General features: G+C 35.1%; 3 protein-coding genes across 11 annotated transcripts in view; 2 read left to right on the top strand and 1 right to left on the bottom strand.

Moving 5' to 3' along the window:
• LOC126918731 (DNA (cytosine-5)-methyltransferase 3B-like) overlaps window positions 1-1,812 on the top strand; it is a 61,714-nt gene extending 59,902 nt beyond the window's left edge. For all 3 annotated transcript variants that reach the window (XM_050727029.1, XM_050727031.1, XM_050727030.1), the window contains one exon: window positions 43-1,812. In XM_050727029.1, coding sequence (XP_050582986.1) covers window positions 43-269 — 227 coding nt within the window. In that variant the 3' untranslated portion in view covers window positions 270-1,812. The remainder of the gene's footprint in view (window positions 1-42) is intronic.
• LOC126918737 (polynucleotide 5'-hydroxyl-kinase NOL9) lies at window positions 405-4,444 on the bottom strand. 2 transcript variants are annotated; one of them, XM_050727071.1, is made up of 7 exons: window positions 4,209-4,444; window positions 3,877-4,088; window positions 2,171-3,747; window positions 1,888-2,090; window positions 1,345-1,395; window positions 1,065-1,258; window positions 405-977 (listed from the first exon to the last, which is right to left on the bottom strand). In XM_050727071.1, exons 1-7 carry the CDS (start codon window positions 4,274-4,276, stop codon window positions 745-747), a joined length of 2,538 nt encoding a protein of 845 aa, XP_050583028.1. In that variant the 5' UTR covers window positions 4,277-4,444; the 3' UTR covers window positions 405-744. The 2 variants fall into 2 exon arrangements, with proteins under 2 accessions (XP_050583028.1, XP_050583029.1); XM_050727072.1 differs by lacking the exon at window positions 4,209-4,444 and having other exon boundaries at window positions 2,171-3,724; window positions 3,808-4,019.
• A 119-nt stretch (window positions 4,445-4,563) lies between these two features.
• Window positions 4,564-16,049, top strand: part of LOC126918735 (trehalase-like) — a 44,758-nt gene continuing 33,272 nt past the window's right edge. The window contains exons 1-13 of one of the 6 annotated variants that reach the window (XM_050727052.1): window positions 4,564-4,776; window positions 5,138-5,223; window positions 5,316-5,594; window positions 5,678-5,819; window positions 5,921-6,370; window positions 6,442-6,643; window positions 6,726-7,495; window positions 7,559-7,606; window positions 7,873-8,048; window positions 8,136-8,338; window positions 8,570-8,617; window positions 8,918-9,101; window positions 9,210-10,880. In XM_050727052.1, coding sequence (XP_050583009.1) covers window positions 4,679-4,776; window positions 5,138-5,223; window positions 5,316-5,594; window positions 5,678-5,819; window positions 5,921-6,370; window positions 6,442-6,643; window positions 6,726-7,495; window positions 7,559-7,606; window positions 7,873-8,048; window positions 8,136-8,338; window positions 8,570-8,617; window positions 8,918-9,101; window positions 9,210-9,289 — 2,766 coding nt within the window. In that variant the 5' untranslated portion in view covers window positions 4,564-4,678 and the 3' untranslated portion in view covers window positions 9,290-10,880. Of the gene's footprint in view, window positions 4,777-5,137; window positions 5,224-5,315; window positions 5,595-5,677; window positions 5,820-5,920; window positions 6,371-6,441; window positions 6,644-6,725; window positions 7,496-7,558; window positions 7,607-7,839; window positions 8,049-8,135; window positions 8,339-8,569; window positions 8,618-8,917; window positions 9,102-9,209; window positions 10,881-16,049 lie in introns of those variants that run through there. The other 5 variants (XM_050727051.1, XM_050727050.1, XM_050727053.1 and 2 more) reach the window with 5 other exon arrangements.

The raw sequence follows: 16,049 nt of genomic DNA, 5'->3' as shown, positions 1-16,049 counted from the left end.
TTAATCGCGTTTTAATTATTAATGATTTCTTTACATTCGTAGGCAAATTGGCTTTGAAACCAATTCTTATGAAAGACGAAAGTGATTCCTTGTGGATAACCGAACTCGAAGAGATATTCGGATTCCCGCGTCACTACACGGACGTGAAGAATTTATCGGCGACACAAAGACAAAGGTTAATAGGAAAGTCTTGGAGCGTTCAAACACTAACTGCCATTTTTAGATCTCTTTGTCCTTTTTTCGAGTGTAATACGATTGAAACGAACTAATCGTGACACGTTTAGAAAAATCGAAAATGTTTAAACATAGCGAACACAGTGTTTAAGCAAAGACAAAACGATCAAACGTGAACCAGATCTCGCTTCGTCTAGTCCAAAAGGAAGATATAGCGAATATTTTAAGCATTTCATCAAGTTTTCTCCAATTTATTTTGAATTTTATTACAATCAAGATAAAACAAATACCTCGCAGTATTTTCTACCGTTTCTGTCTTTTCTATTAAAATTGTATCTTTGTCTTTCTCTCTGAAATGTATACTTCATACACGCCTCAAACACACATCATACATTTTATACATTTTTCTTTTTGTTTGGTACGATGAAAAAAATAAGAAAACGAAAGAAGAAAAAAGAAAAACAATATTACAAATGCGTATTCTTAAAAAATGGAACCAAATAGATGATACATATACAACCCTTTTTTGATATACATAAAAATATATTATAAAAATTTATCGTTATTGTATCAAGCGTTGTTTTGATACCTCATACGGAAATACCCCCTGCGATGTTCTCGTGACATTGGTAAAACATCATTTCCACCGATATAAGGTACGTTCTTGTGTTGATTACTTTGTAGTAGCGTAATAGGTACCTGTATACATCCCATCAAACAATTCACGTACCGCATTGTAGAAACTGGTAATGGTGTGTTTATAAATATCTCTTGTCGCTCCATATCAACTCCTCTGATGATACCTACACACAAAGCAATGTCACGCATTAACTTCAAATTATAAAGTAAATACAAACAGAGAAAAAATATATGTACGTTGATATGCTTACCAAACCCATAACATTGGCAAAGAGGTGATCTGTTTAATATACGTGGACCAGCCATACTTCCACCTTTTTGCCATTCATTGTTATTCATATCGATTCCACATAATGCTACTATATTACCATTCACTACGTTTAATGCATGCGACGGAGGTACTGACGTTCGTGGAATTGAAATGTACAACGATGCAAAAGATGTTCTGTAAGTAAAGACATTTTCTATATATTAAAGTAACTTAATAATTTGATACCTTTCACTCGACGCGTGCGGAAAGATGATACTAACACATATGGAACAGCTTCGTTGATGCTGAACGATAAAGGGTCATAGCGTCTCCTAAAGAAATAATAGAATTCACATCATTAACATAGATCAAACAATTGTGAATATATTAAAATGACTATCAAATAATATTGATATTGTAGCGGCACATGAGTCATAGGACGATTCGAATCGAGAGTGACTCGTGTTGCTGTTTTGCTTCGGGATATTGACACTGTTACGATGTACGAGATTTAAAAGTAAACAAACTCTGGGCAAAACAATATCGCCGCTACGTGCAACCGTCAACCGGAGTTCAACCTTTCCGGTACTCCCCCGACCAGGATAAATAAGCGAACATGCTCTCTAGGACATTTATTACTTAGTATCCTTATATCGAATAGCATTGAGCGAACGACAATTAAGACGTATTATACTAACTCTGTATTCTGTACTTAGAACGATTTTAAATATATCTGACTATCACAAATATTCACTCGTGTCGTCATTTAAAGCAACACGTTTAATATCCACCACAATATTGTATGTTAAATTCATATATCTTACGCGGAATTCCAAGAGTCTTGTTGGTCAATTTCACTCAAGTAGGAGATCATTACAAGTTCTCGTTTTTGATACGGCTCCATGTTCCAATTGTCGTGTCCTGGAGTACCTTTACGTTCTGCATTTGAATGTATCACGAATAATTCGTGATCGCATGGTCGACTCCAGTCAATAACATTCGTATACCAACTCGACCAGGACAATTGCTACAAACAATGCGTTTCTTCCGACGTATCTGTTTGCAAAACTATTCAAATGTATAGAATGGTAAAATAGTTACAATTACCTGTCGATTTATTACTTCTTTACTTAAGTATTCGATATAGTTATTCTTTGGCTTCTCAGACATAATCTGTACAACGAAAGAAGGTCGAATCAATTTGATCGTAAACAAGATGATATCCCAACCAATACCTTGTGAAAAACCCATCGTGTTTACAACGATAGGTAGGCGTGACAAAACTGGGCAACTTGACAATTTATTAATCAACATTTTAATACCCTCGATGTATCGTGTAATGCATTTTGACACGTTCACATCTCCGATATATAATTGAAAAGCCGGAGTCTTTAAATGCGTAAAGTTTGGTCCCAATAAGGGCTGTCTAATTAAACTGTACGATATACATTCAGCTGGTGTGCATTCTGCTTGTCCTGGGTCAACATCTACAAGAACCACCATTTTGGAAACAGGTAGTAGAGTATTTATCAAGCATCGCATTGTAGTTGATTTCCCGACGTCTTTTCCACCGGCTATTAAGGTGCAAGACCATTCGTTCTCACGGCAACGTTTCAACATTTTGTCAGTAACTTCTTGTGTAATACGTTGATCAATATTTATTTCCTTACACGCGTAATTATCAATATAAAGATTCGACTGTAATATTCTTTCAGCTCTCTTAGGGTTAGTCCAAGAATGATAAGGTACATTTCTTATTTTTGGAAATAGCTTAAATGGATAAAAAACATGTAAAAACCTAGTCAATTTGTTTTCCAAATTTGATAACAAAACAACTGCCATGCCGGGTTGAATTTCTTTGATGTCTGCAATTAATTGGTTCTCTTGGTTTTGATCAATGCCTTCTGTGGACAAAGATACCCATATATTTGATTCCAAATTTTGTGAAAATTTTTCACTCGTTTCGATCAAAACGTTACTATATCCTCTTGGTGAATAAATTTCGATTGGACTGTTCTGTGTGGTAATGACGTATCCGTAAGCTTCTATAGCCCCATATACTACTTGTACAATTAACTTTCCAGTAAAGCAAAATCGTGTATTTTTCGACATAACTGCGACTACTTTGTTCTTAAGACAATAAAATCGTACCAAGTGCTGATCAATGAGAACAGTATCATTATTACTTGAAGTTACTGTTTCCAATGTATCGCATTTTCTATTATTATGGATGCTACTTCCAGTGTAGCATATGTCAGAAGATCTCTTAGCTTTTGCTGAATTACTAGGAGTAGTATTTGAACTGCTATTTTGTAACTGCTTTTTATCCTTACGTGGTTTGCGGTTACTCTTGGACGGTGATACGATTTTAGTATCCTTTGCTCCATCAGATAAACTATCATTTGGATTTAACGATTCACCAATAATGACACAGGCCTCGTTCCTCATACTTTGCATATGTAATGGATTATTGTCAAAATCATTGCCCTTCATTTTCTTTTGTTCTTTTTGTTTAAGTACATCAGGTATGCTTAGCAAGGATAGATTATTCGACAGAGTTTCTACTATTACTGGTGAACCTATGGTTTTTTGCTCTGAAATGTTGCAAGACTGCTGGTCATTTCTGTCTCTGGTTAACTGTACTCCTAACGAGTCATCGTTCTGGAAGGAAAGATCCACAGAATCTGAAATTTAAGCAACCTGTTTCCATAATGATGTTCTTTACTTCAATAAAGATACTATACCATATTTTATCTTCAACCTATAAATAGCGTGCAGTATTTATCCCAATTTGTGAATAATAAATTCCTTACGTTGTATTCCTTTTATATTGGTGCACTTTTTCTTTTTACGTTTTAAATTACATTGTAAGAGTATTTGTTTTCTGTTTAATGAATTTTCAGGCAACACACTGTTTTGAGCACTTTTATTCTTTTTGCCCAAAGAATTCATATTTAAACATTTAAGAAAAGATTTTCTTTTTCCCTGGACGAGCTTGTTTTGTGCTTTATATTGTGGTAATTGCCTAAATTTAAAATTGAAGTTTTTGAATCAATACAATACGTGTTTTAACAAATTTACCAACACATTAATCATATCAGATAAAATTGTTAAGAAGCATTCTAATTGTTCGACATTTACTCACGCTTTGGTTTGCTTTATACCAATTTTCAAAATTTTCGTTTTTAGCTTCTTTGTTTGTGACGATTTCATTTTTATCTTTTATGAAATTTGGTTATGAAATAAGAAGATTCAAATCTCAGAAAGACGCACTTTCGATAATTAACCTCGAAATAAACCAATATTATGATTCCTTCTTACAGAAATGTTTTGTGTATTTATTCAAAGAAAAGCTATATGACGCATGAGTGCTGTAAGTGTATGTATATAATTATATATATATATATACATATTCACACAAAAGTAAACCCGGTTTTCAATTAGAGTACCTTTCCATTAAATCTCCATTCGAAAGATAGAAATGCTCCTTTAGTATGCATTCAAAGAAGGATAACAGGGCGGCTCTTTAGCGACGCATGACGGCTACTATAGTTACCATCCAATGTTAACGATACAGAGTCGCGAAAGTGTATTGGGCGTTAATATTCACGAAAAATGGAGTTACCAGTTACATATTGTTTATGTGGCCGTTCTTACGATTTCGAACAATTTATGATACAATGTGATGTTTGTAAAGAATGGTATCATGGAGGGTAAGTGTTTGAAATATTGACAATTAAAAACAACGGTCTCTCCAAACACTATGATTAAATTATGCTTTCCGGGAACGAATATAAACACGTTTCGTCACCTATTCTACAAAACCCATTAAATAATTTAGCTACTCTCTCATGATTTCCTTTTCGTGATATCTTTTCTGAAAATAATGGTTACAGCTTTTGCAGCAAAAGAATTAGGTTTTGTTGATACTCGCATAACCTATCCTAATGACGCGAAAATTTTTGATGCAAAAGTAAATTATGCGGCCAGATTATATATTTTATGAATATCCTCTACATGTAACAAGATGTATCCATAACATTTAAAATAATTTTTATATTTTTCTCTCTATAGGTGTGTTTCTGTAAAAGAATATATGTCCATAGATCTTGACAAATACCATTGTCCGCGTTGTGAAGCAATGTGCGGGCCATCGCTTAGTGAGCACATAGAAATTAATTTTCTCTTACTGTACTATTTATATAAAAAAATCTACAGCTCTTTTATTATTCAAATGTTGATTCTATTTCAGTGAAAACAAAATTGAATTGGCATAGACATGATTATACCGAGCCCGATGCTGATACAAAACCAGTTCAAACTGGCACACCAGTATTTATAAGGGAATTAAAATCCAGACATTTCCCAAAAGCTGATGAAGTTGTTAAACATGTTAGAGGACAGCAATTGACCCTTCAATATTTACAAGCTAATGGCTTTGAAAATCCTATTATAATTGATGGGAAGGATGGACTTGATATGACCGTTCCACCACCAAACTTCAGCGTTTATGATGTAGAAAGTTACATAGGTATTAATTCTTTGTATATATGAATATTTATGTTACTCTTATGCATTAAAAGTGTGTGCTAGATAGAACTGATTTTTTTTCAGGTGGAGATCGAGACATGGATGTAATCGACGTTACAAGACAAAGTAATATCAGAATGAAATTAAGAGACTTTGTTGAATATTACAATTCCCCTTGCAGAACAAGGGTTCTTAATGTGATTAGTCTTGAATTTACAAACACTGGGTATATCAATATTAATTGCCTTGCCACATATTGGCTTTAAATGTTTCTAGGAAATATATGTATATATATATAATATATAAATTGACAAATAAACGTTGCAGTCTTTCACCAATGGTCGAGGCACCATACATCGCGCGTAAACTCGACTGGGTTAATTCTGTTTGGCCGCGTGATTGGCTTGAGGATAGTGACATAAAACGCCCCGAAGTGCAAAAGTATTGCCTAATGGGGGTCAAAGACAGTTTCACAGATTTCCACATTGATTTTGGTGGTACATCTGTGTGGTATCACGTGCTACGCGGAGAGAAAGTGTTTTATCTGATCAGGCCTACCCCTGCTAATTTACAACTGTATCAACATTGGATGTGCAGCTCAACGCAGAGTGAAACATTTTTTGGAGATCAAGCTGATGCGTGTTACAAATGCGTTATAAAACAAGGCCAAACTATGATGATTCCAACAGGTTGGATACATGCTGTATTAACTCCAGTTGATTCTTTGGTCTTTGGTGGAAATTTTGTACATAGCCTTAACATTCCAATGCAACTACAGTGAGTACATGACAGTGATCATTGATTTAAAGATCATTTCAGATGTTTCACTTAATCTCCAAACATTATAGAATATACGAATTAGAAAAAAAAATGAAGACTCCTGCCAAATTTCAATATCCTGGTTTTGAGACAATCAATTGGTTTGCAGCAAAGAAATTGCTGAAAGAATTGAAAGAATTAAACAATGAAGGAAAGAAATGTCCAGCGTATCTTTTACAGGGTGTTAAAGCATTACTCAGTATTCTAAAACAGTGGAACACAGATAAGGACGTGAGTTCATTTTTTCCATGGTAAAATCATTTTATCATAGCTTATGTATCTCATTAATATTTCTGAATTGCTTCTATTTTAGTATAATATGACCAGTAGAGGTCAAATACCAGAAACAATAAATAGTCAAAAATTGTTAAAAGATTTCAGTAAGGAAATTCGACATGCTGAACGATACTTAATATCTTTAAATCCCCCGAAACCAGAGCGAGAGAGTAAACGCAAGAAAAAGAAACCATTGAATAAAGATTTCGTAGATTATGATGTTGCCGATAGAATGCCTGATAATCCGTTCAAAGCAACGTTAAAAGAGACGAGTAAAGCGAATTCTGCGATCGCGGAGTCACCGTCATCTGGTAGACCACCGTTAAAACTCACATTACCGAAACCCATCATGTATCCCTATGCCAAAACTCAAAGTCCAACATTAGAAGAGAAAAATGTTTCCCCTGTTAGTAATAGAAGATCGTCAAAACCGGGTAAACAAAGTCCAACCGTAATTAGATTTAAGCTCGGCAATAACGAGGTGGTCAGGAGTACACATGATGACATAAATACTTATAATAATTTACATTCTGACCATCCCCTTGGGACATCGAAAGAATTAACTTGGAAACAAACTTCTATATACGATTTTCACGACGGCAGCAATGAAAGCGATTATGGTCGATTTACTATTGACGAATCGCCAAAACGAAAGAGAACACCCAAAACTAATACGCAAAAGCGTTTAAAACGCGATTACGATGGAGATGTTGACGTTTTAAATGATGTACCTAAAAATGGAATCGAAGAATTATTAAAAGCTTCGGCTTATACCTTAGGAAACGGGACTCAAAGATTGGATGTAACGTACGTATTAATTGTTTAACAAATTGAAACATTTTCATGTATTACAACGTTTGGTAATTATAGGACATCAATGATATCGCAATATAGTCAACCTATGCCACCACCTACTGGGTAAGATAATATGAAAAGTTAGCATGCTTGAGGAATTTATTTGAAAACGCATGTTTAACATTACTTTATTATTTCATCTGTCCTTTCCTTTTCTTTTTCTTTCTCTTTTTATTAAAAGAACAAACAGAAGTGTATGTATGCGTGCGTGAATATGTAAATGTGCGCACTTGCGCGTGAGTGTATTATTTTTTAATAGTGTAGTATTGTTATGTTTTACGTTTTTGGTGTCCTAGTATTTATAAATTGAAAACAACCAGTTCTGGTAGGGCATCTCCTTCGACTCGGGAAGCAATTGCCGGGATGCTATCCTTCAGTGAACAATGTTATTCAACTACGTCAAATAGTACATCGAAAACTACAAAAATTACGAAAGTTCAAACTAACGAGGATGACGATCAGTCTATAGAAAATATCGATAAAGTTCACCAGGACGATGATTTTAGTATGTGAAACTATAAAAAGATTACTTCTTCATGCGAGTGCGTTTGCATTGATAATTAACATTATTATATATATATTTTCGATATAGTTTACCCGACTCTAGACGCTTCAGACGATGAAGATTTTATTTTTAAACCTAAAGCGAAAAGTCAGATAGACGAGGCATGGAATCCAAAAGCCAGAGTAGGACCTCTCTTGCCAAAAACGAATCGTCCAGCTCGAGAAGGTGTCAAGAAAACATCTGTCGAAAAAGGGCTCGAAGCAGCGGCAGCGAAACGTGCAAAACAATCGGTATGTACAAATTTGCTTTTATCCCTTTGTTGATGTTTTTGTTATTGTTATTCTCATTATTATACTGATTATCACGTTAATTAATAATCAAATAAGTTCTTAACTCAATAGATAATATAGGTTCCTCTTTATAACACAAATTAACTCATTTATCATTCTATGTGCGATCCTATGTTTACATTCATTTGTATTTCCATGATTATTTCTTTCTTGCATACTCATATCGCATAGGACGATTATCTGGATAACAACATGGATAAGGGCTCCAAGAAGAAATTGGTAGGCATATTACGGTTTCACTCTTCGTTTCATAACATGTGTTGCATGTATCTTGAATACGATATCATAATATCAGCAAAAGTAATATGTTATATATTTGATGTATATACATACATATAACTCTATGGCACACAGATATTACTATTGATTTTATTGAATATTTGATTGCAAATTATACTTCTTTTATAACATACTTATGATATACTTTGATAAATTATATTTCTGATTATATTACTTTCTATTTCGTTGAACGGTATTTAAGGTGAAACTGATTTACCTTTAATTTGTATAACATAATAGAGCACAACTAAGCGGACGTATAATAAAAAGAAGCAAAAGAATTCATCTGTAACTTCGGCAAGTGGTACATCGACCACCTCTTCGGAAAATACCGCAAAAACAAGCATCGGATTCGGTTCGATATTAACGAGTCCTAATAGGCTCAAGGATGTTAAAGCGAAATTAGCCGCCCCGGTTCCAGTTGGTAAGATACTTCCTTATTTCAGAACATTTTTTCTTTTGGTATTTTATCAAAATCATTTTTCTGTCTTATCAAAATACTATTGTTATACTATTTTTACTTAATTTTCAGAACGAAAACCAAAGAAAGGAATGAAAACGGCGAAGCAACGCTTAGGAAAAATTTTGAAACTTCACAAAATGATGCACTAGGTTAAAAAATAGCAAAAAATCATGAACGTAACGGACTATACATCACATTACACTCTCGATTTATGTACAAAAACTACATGTGTAATAGATGTACATTGCTATGTAAATATGTTGAAATCATTAAGGTAGTATATCTATCTTAAGAATCTAGTTTTTAAAATTACGATCGTTTTTTAACGAGATATTTATATTTATTATCGCAGTATTTAATTTTAAGATATATATACATACATATGTATATATTGTATGTTTTGATACTTGACTACTTCAGTAAGAGATTATTTATGTTGTAGCGAACACTTGCTGAAGCTTTTCCTAAATGTACAATTTTATTTTAAAGCATTATTCGTTTATAACTAAGAAAGAACAACATTGTCCATCTAATTGTAAAGAGGCTGTAGTATATTAAATCTTTCTCAATTCGCTATATAATAGTAGTAACAAATTTTATATGGCATAATAGCTCCACGACAACGAAAAACAGTGGGATAATCGATACTGTGTTCTGTATAGATTTACTTAGAACTTTTGGTCTCGATCATGTGCTTTTCGTTACATTTACGTCTTGTACTTACTTCTATCTTCGGTTTATATCAAGTTATATTCACTTTGATATATTATAATATTTAATAATTTATTCTATCACCTATGATCTATACATTTGAACAAACGTTAAACATATTATAGAGCATGATTCATTTTCATTTTTATAAACTAATGTAATCCTTTTTGTATATCTATTAATATCTTGTAATTGAGCATGCTCATATGTCAAAGGAATACAAACATTGCACACATATACACATATAAATTACAGCTGTCTGTCTTCATTTATTATCAGTTTCATTATCAATGACACAATTTCTCACTTGTAACCACTGATTTATATATATAATTATTAATTGAAAGACGACACTAATTAAAAGGTGACGCAATCTTTCATTTATAATCACTGATTTGTATGTATTATTATTAATTGAAAGGTGACACCGATAATATAATTTTCACAGTAATGTATACAATATATTTCTTTTATAATTACAATACATACTATATATTCGTTGCGACGTTTATAAATGCGAGATGCGATGTATGGATTTCATACTTCCCGCTGAATATAGAGTGCTAAGGAGTGTGAGCGCATGCGTGTAATTATCTGTACTCAGCAGTATTCAGTAGTACCTTGATTGATGCTGACCGTTTTGTAAAATTTCTCGTTGATTTGATGTGTGTTCGCGAAAAAGTCTATCGACCGTTCGTTCTCTGTGTCCGTCGCTAATTATATCGGCGAGTGTGTATTTCAACGATTTAATCGTATTCAATATCTGTTTTCTAATCAGTGTCAATTGCTCGTGTCTTTTCTTCGAAAAATTTTCTTCTAAAATTTATGGTGTTTCAACACGTAGTGTATGTATATACGTATAGAACTTACGTATAGCATACAAATTGTGAAACGATCGTGAGCCAGTGAATCAATAGTAAAAGGGAAATTCATTGTAATATGCGATAATACCGACTGGGACGTGAAATTGTTTCCTTTCGACCGCGTGGAATATTCAAGACGCTATCGTGTGTATTTGACGTTCACAAGGTAAGTGAAATGTATGCCTTCCAAATGAAACATTGTCAGATTAAAACATACATCTTGCCTTATTCATACACAGGAAATCTAATTAAATACTTCTATTTTAGTGTTCGGTACAGTTCGCTAATCAAAACGTGCAATGCAATCTTTTAGTCGTTTATCGTGAACTAGACGAATATGAATTAAGAAGAGAATTATTGAGGATTTTCCATTTTAGACCTTCCATTTTATCCCAGTAATGTCTTATTTAAGTATTGTTAATGAAATCGTTTATTTCCTAAATAGCAGTTAGCATTAACAAACATATGGGGAGACTTCCGCCTCTGCAGTAATACTTCTGTATATATCAGTATTACTTCGAACTTAAAATAGATTCATCACGAGGATTCGTATCTTTTGGCATGTTCAAATGGCATGAAATTTAACTCTGAAACTGTATTACGCAAAATTATTATTAGACGATAATGTGAAGACATAAACAAATAACGTTTCGTAGAGAACAAATATCAAGTAAGTTGGTTAGTATTCATACTACCTATTTACATAATTTTGTAAATTTAGCACAGTGATTTTTCAATCATTGCAAAAAGAGTTGTCAAATCGCTTTGATGATCACTTACACCGAATTATAAGAAAAAGTATATTCTCTTACAAAAATGTTATATAATCATAAATCAACAAAAGTAATACTGTAAATTAATAGTCGATATATTGTACATTATACGTAATCATAGGCAAGATAACAGAATAGACTTCATACGCAACGCATCTTTATGTCATATGGCTTAAGGACTTTAAACTCTGTTTATGACCGATTCAAAGCACAGTAAGATTACGATACTATGTACGATATGAAAAGGTATCAATTAATCGAGATTCAACAAGAGTAGATGTCTATACAAAAGTCTTTCTTTAATTAAACAGATTTTGGTTTTACTTAAATGTGAAATTAAAAAATGTCTCATTTTTTATGCTTATTACGTCTATATACAGGGTGTCCCATTTGAAATAAAGCACGTAATTATTCCCTAAACCTAAACTATCTGTTACAGAAAAATATGTTTCAAGTAAAACTTACCTTGTTCCGTGGGGAACATCTTGTAATGACTATCAGATTTGTCCAGGTGGAGGCGTGTTCGAAATCTTAAGGTGATCTTTGTTTTTTTTAAATGGAACTATATGTTTTCATTTAGTCAAGTTTGTAGTCTACTACAAGATGAATTTCATTAACCTAAATGTGTTGGTGTTTCAAGGTCATTTCCTGTTATTCAAAACCTACTTTCGTTGAACATAGCAAGATCTCGTTCTTCGCAATATTTTATCGATACGGTTGTAAACATAACTCAAAGTCACACTAATAATATGCATTATCGTTACTTCTGTTTACAAACAGAAGTTTCCTACCACTTTTGTTTTTAATTTTTTATTACATAATCTGATAGTAATCGATGAATAAAACGAAATATTTACAACGGCTTTCAGTGTCGCAATTCATTGGTTCAAATGTTGCGCGTTATTACAGTTTGTGGAAATTATTTACAAGTACTACTACCTCATTGATTTCGATGGTTTTTGAATATGTGTAGAAACCGACATTGTACAACTTTTTCCTATACATATAACCCTCGTTCGACCTTAGTTTCCCAGATATTCTACTGGTAAAGAACAAAAAACTATTGGTAGTACTATAGTGAATTCTGACTATAATTGTACATTCATGACAGCGTGTGCGTTAGCATTTGTTGTCGTTATTTTTTGCGATTATAATATTATACTATATATAGTATATTATATATAGTAGGCGGGTATAGTTAGAATTGATTATAATGCTACCGAGTTTTTGCAAATATCGCGGAAACTAAGGTTAAGTGACGATTGTATGTAAAGGAAAAAGTTGTTCAGTATAGTGGCATCGACAACATATCTAAAAATCATCGAAATCGGTGAGGTGGATGAGATATCGATATTTAAATAAATTAATAAAATCGACTGCGATTGCTATCAGATTATTCGAAAACCATCGTAAAACAAGCGGTGCTCTAAGACGAAGTTTAACTAGATCTTTTGAAATCAATATTAACACATCGAGTACTGCGGCATAGTCACGTTATAGACGAGTGTCGTTCTCTGATGAGGTCACGTGTACCACGGATTACTCGCGTGATTACATTCATTGGAAATGCTTATAAAATATGAGTTGACATTTATAAAACTACAAAAATAATTAGTAGGAGGAAAAAAAAGGATAATATATATGATATGCACTATAAAAACAATGCACATATTTATTTGAGTAAGATATAATTAAAGAGATATGAAATCAGTGACGGTTCGTAGATTTTACACCCGGCGCACTGTGTACTACATACACGTGTAATCCTAAACAGTATCAAATTATTAAATCGGTTCAACAATTTTTTTTAATTGCCAACATGTCAATAATTCTAGTGTTGTGTATGGAACAGTTTTTCTTCCCTTCGATTAATGTACTCGCGTATTAAATTAAGATTCCAATTAAACCAACACAATTAAATCAACAGAAAAACTTTGAAACATTCACAGCAACCACAGAAACGAGTAGAACGCGCAACACTAACTGCAGCGCGGAACAGGACATTTTGAACGAAGTTTGAAGAAGTGTGTAAGAGAGAGTGAGGAACTTCTTACCACTACCGCTGTGCCTACAGCAGTAAGATCTTATTTGTATATGTGACTTTTCGGCCAATACGCGAGTTTATCTTTTTGATTGTATTGAGTATGGCAGTGGAAGTAGGGGTAACCTTTCCTCACTTAAGGAACCCCTCCGGTAACCCTGGCGAGGAAAGATATTAACAGCTGTAGCGATACAATGGTCGGTGATAGACTTTTGTTTAGTCTAAAAGCGATTTTCATACGTTATGCCCGCATTTAATGAGCCGAAGGCGTGTAGCAACTGTTGCGAGCCGGCCGCAGTCATTAACGCACGCTTCGTTTATATGCAAGGAATCAACTCGCTGTGACAGTGAGCCATGAAGAAATAACAGCACAAAACAAAAATTATACTATCAGCAATTTTCGAAATATTTTAATGTGCTGTAATAAAAAAAGCTTGCATAAAACGATGTTTAGCGTTAAAATACACGTAAATAAAAGTGAGATTTATTCGGACAGTCGTCACAAAATGTTACTATTCTCACAGTACATCCTCTTGCTTGTTTGCCAGCAAATTTTTGAACATTGTTTATATAACATTCAGTTGACGCTTTGCTTTCTTCTTACTGCATTTCATGACGGTCCAGATATATCGCTCGAAAAATCTTCGTCTTAATTCCATGTTGATCGTTGAGGATAATTTATATAAACTTTTTATTTATATTTTGGAATCAGACGAATCTAATTTTTATTCGCTTTATACTTTTAAGGTGGAGGATGTGTTGGGTGTTATTGAAATACTGCGGTGTTTATCTTCAACAATGTTTATTTCTATATGGAGTGTGATGTCTGTCACGTTACGATCCATCTCAAATTGGTTACCCCGACGTGATCTGAACGAAAGAGGTGAACGTGTTTGGACCGCATAAACATCCTACCGTAAATCATGGCTGTTCATAATGGCAAATGGCGAACGAGGAAGGACGCGCAACGAACACCACGGACAATGCAGACACTACAAGTCAACTTATTCCGCGTACCTCCACTACGGCCTCAAAGAATAGCGATGTAGTTTGTCATGTTGCAAGCGCAGATCAAGGTAGCGCGCATCACGAGTGACAAATCGAAATTTACCGTCCACGTCGCGAACCTCGGCGATCAATATTTAGATCAAATCGAGGACATAGTGCTAGATCCGCAGGCGATGGGACGATACGAGAAGCTCAAAAGTGAACTCATCAAAAGACTGGCCGATTCGGACGGCACGAGAGTGCAGCTGTTGTTCGAAGGTCAAGAAATAGGAGACAGGACACCGTCCCAGTTCTACAGGGATCTGAAGAAGCTGGCTGTCCCATCAGACGACGATGCTCGGAAGACGAGCAGCAACACTGCGAACACCTGCGTACATTGTTCGAACAGTTAAACGATTATGGTGTGGTAATTAACCCCGCGAAATGTAAATTCGGCGCGAGCGAAATCATAAGCCGTCGCCGTACGCCGCGTTCACGGACGGCTGTTCGCATTTGGTTCCAGCTACATGGGAAATGGGACTTATTCGCGCTATCACGGAAAGTTCTGTCGTAGTTGCATATGCCGGGCTACTGCAGTCTTTTTCTCGAACGCGATCTGCGATGTCGCGAGCGTGATCCTGGTCGGTGGCGACTGTCGAGGAGTAGCGCGCTATTCTGCGCTTCCAATCGACTTACCCGGTCGTGCACCGTGTCTGGGGTGCGGTTCGATTGCTCGCTGACCGCTGCTATTTGTCCGGGTACGGGGCGTATTTCGTGGATCCTGTCTGCCACCGTGGTCAGGACTTCTGTTTGGACACTTGTTTGGCTAGGACCTGTTGCGTATTCACTGTAGAAGGATCTTTCAAAGCGTCAGAACGAAGTCGTCTGGAGATCGATGGGACAGCCAGCTTCTTCAGATCCCTATAGAACTGGGACGGTGTCCTGTCTCCTATTTCTTGACCTTCGAACAACAGCTGCACTCTCGTGCCGTCCAAATCAGCCAGTCTTTTGATGAGTTCACTTTTGAGCTTCTCTATCGTCCCGTCGCTGGCGGATCTAGCACTATGTCCTCGATTTGATCTAAATATTGATCGCCGAAATTCGTGACGTGGGCGGTAAATTTCGATTTGTCACTCGTGATGCGCGCCACCTCGAACTGCGCTTGCAACATGGCAAACTACATCACTATTCTTTGAGGCCGTAGTGGAGGTACGCGGAATAAGTTGACTTATTGTGTCTGCGCTATCCGTGGCGTTCATTGCGCCCCCTTTCTTGTTGCCATTTGTCATTATAAACACTCTTGATTTACGGTAGGATGTTTATGCGGCCCAAACACGTTCACCTCTTTCGTTCAGATCACGTCGGGGCAACCAATTTGAGATGGAGCACATGTTGGGTGTTATAGTACTCCGATGTTTCACTTCAACAGTGTTAATTTCGATGTCGAGTGCGCGTCGTTTTTAGATCGTATCGTGACGCATGTCGAGCTCGAGCGATGACGATACAGTTCTGACGATTACTGAACTAAACTGCT

The sequence above is a fragment of the Bombus affinis genome, chromosome 7 (genome assembly GCF_024516045.1).
Source record: "Bombus affinis isolate iyBomAffi1 chromosome 7, iyBomAffi1.2, whole genome shotgun sequence".
Classification (NCBI taxonomy): Eukaryota; Metazoa; Arthropoda; class Insecta; order Hymenoptera; family Apidae; genus Bombus; species Bombus affinis.
Note: the sequence above shows the minus strand (reverse complement) of the source record. Positions and strands in the feature narration are given on the sequence as shown.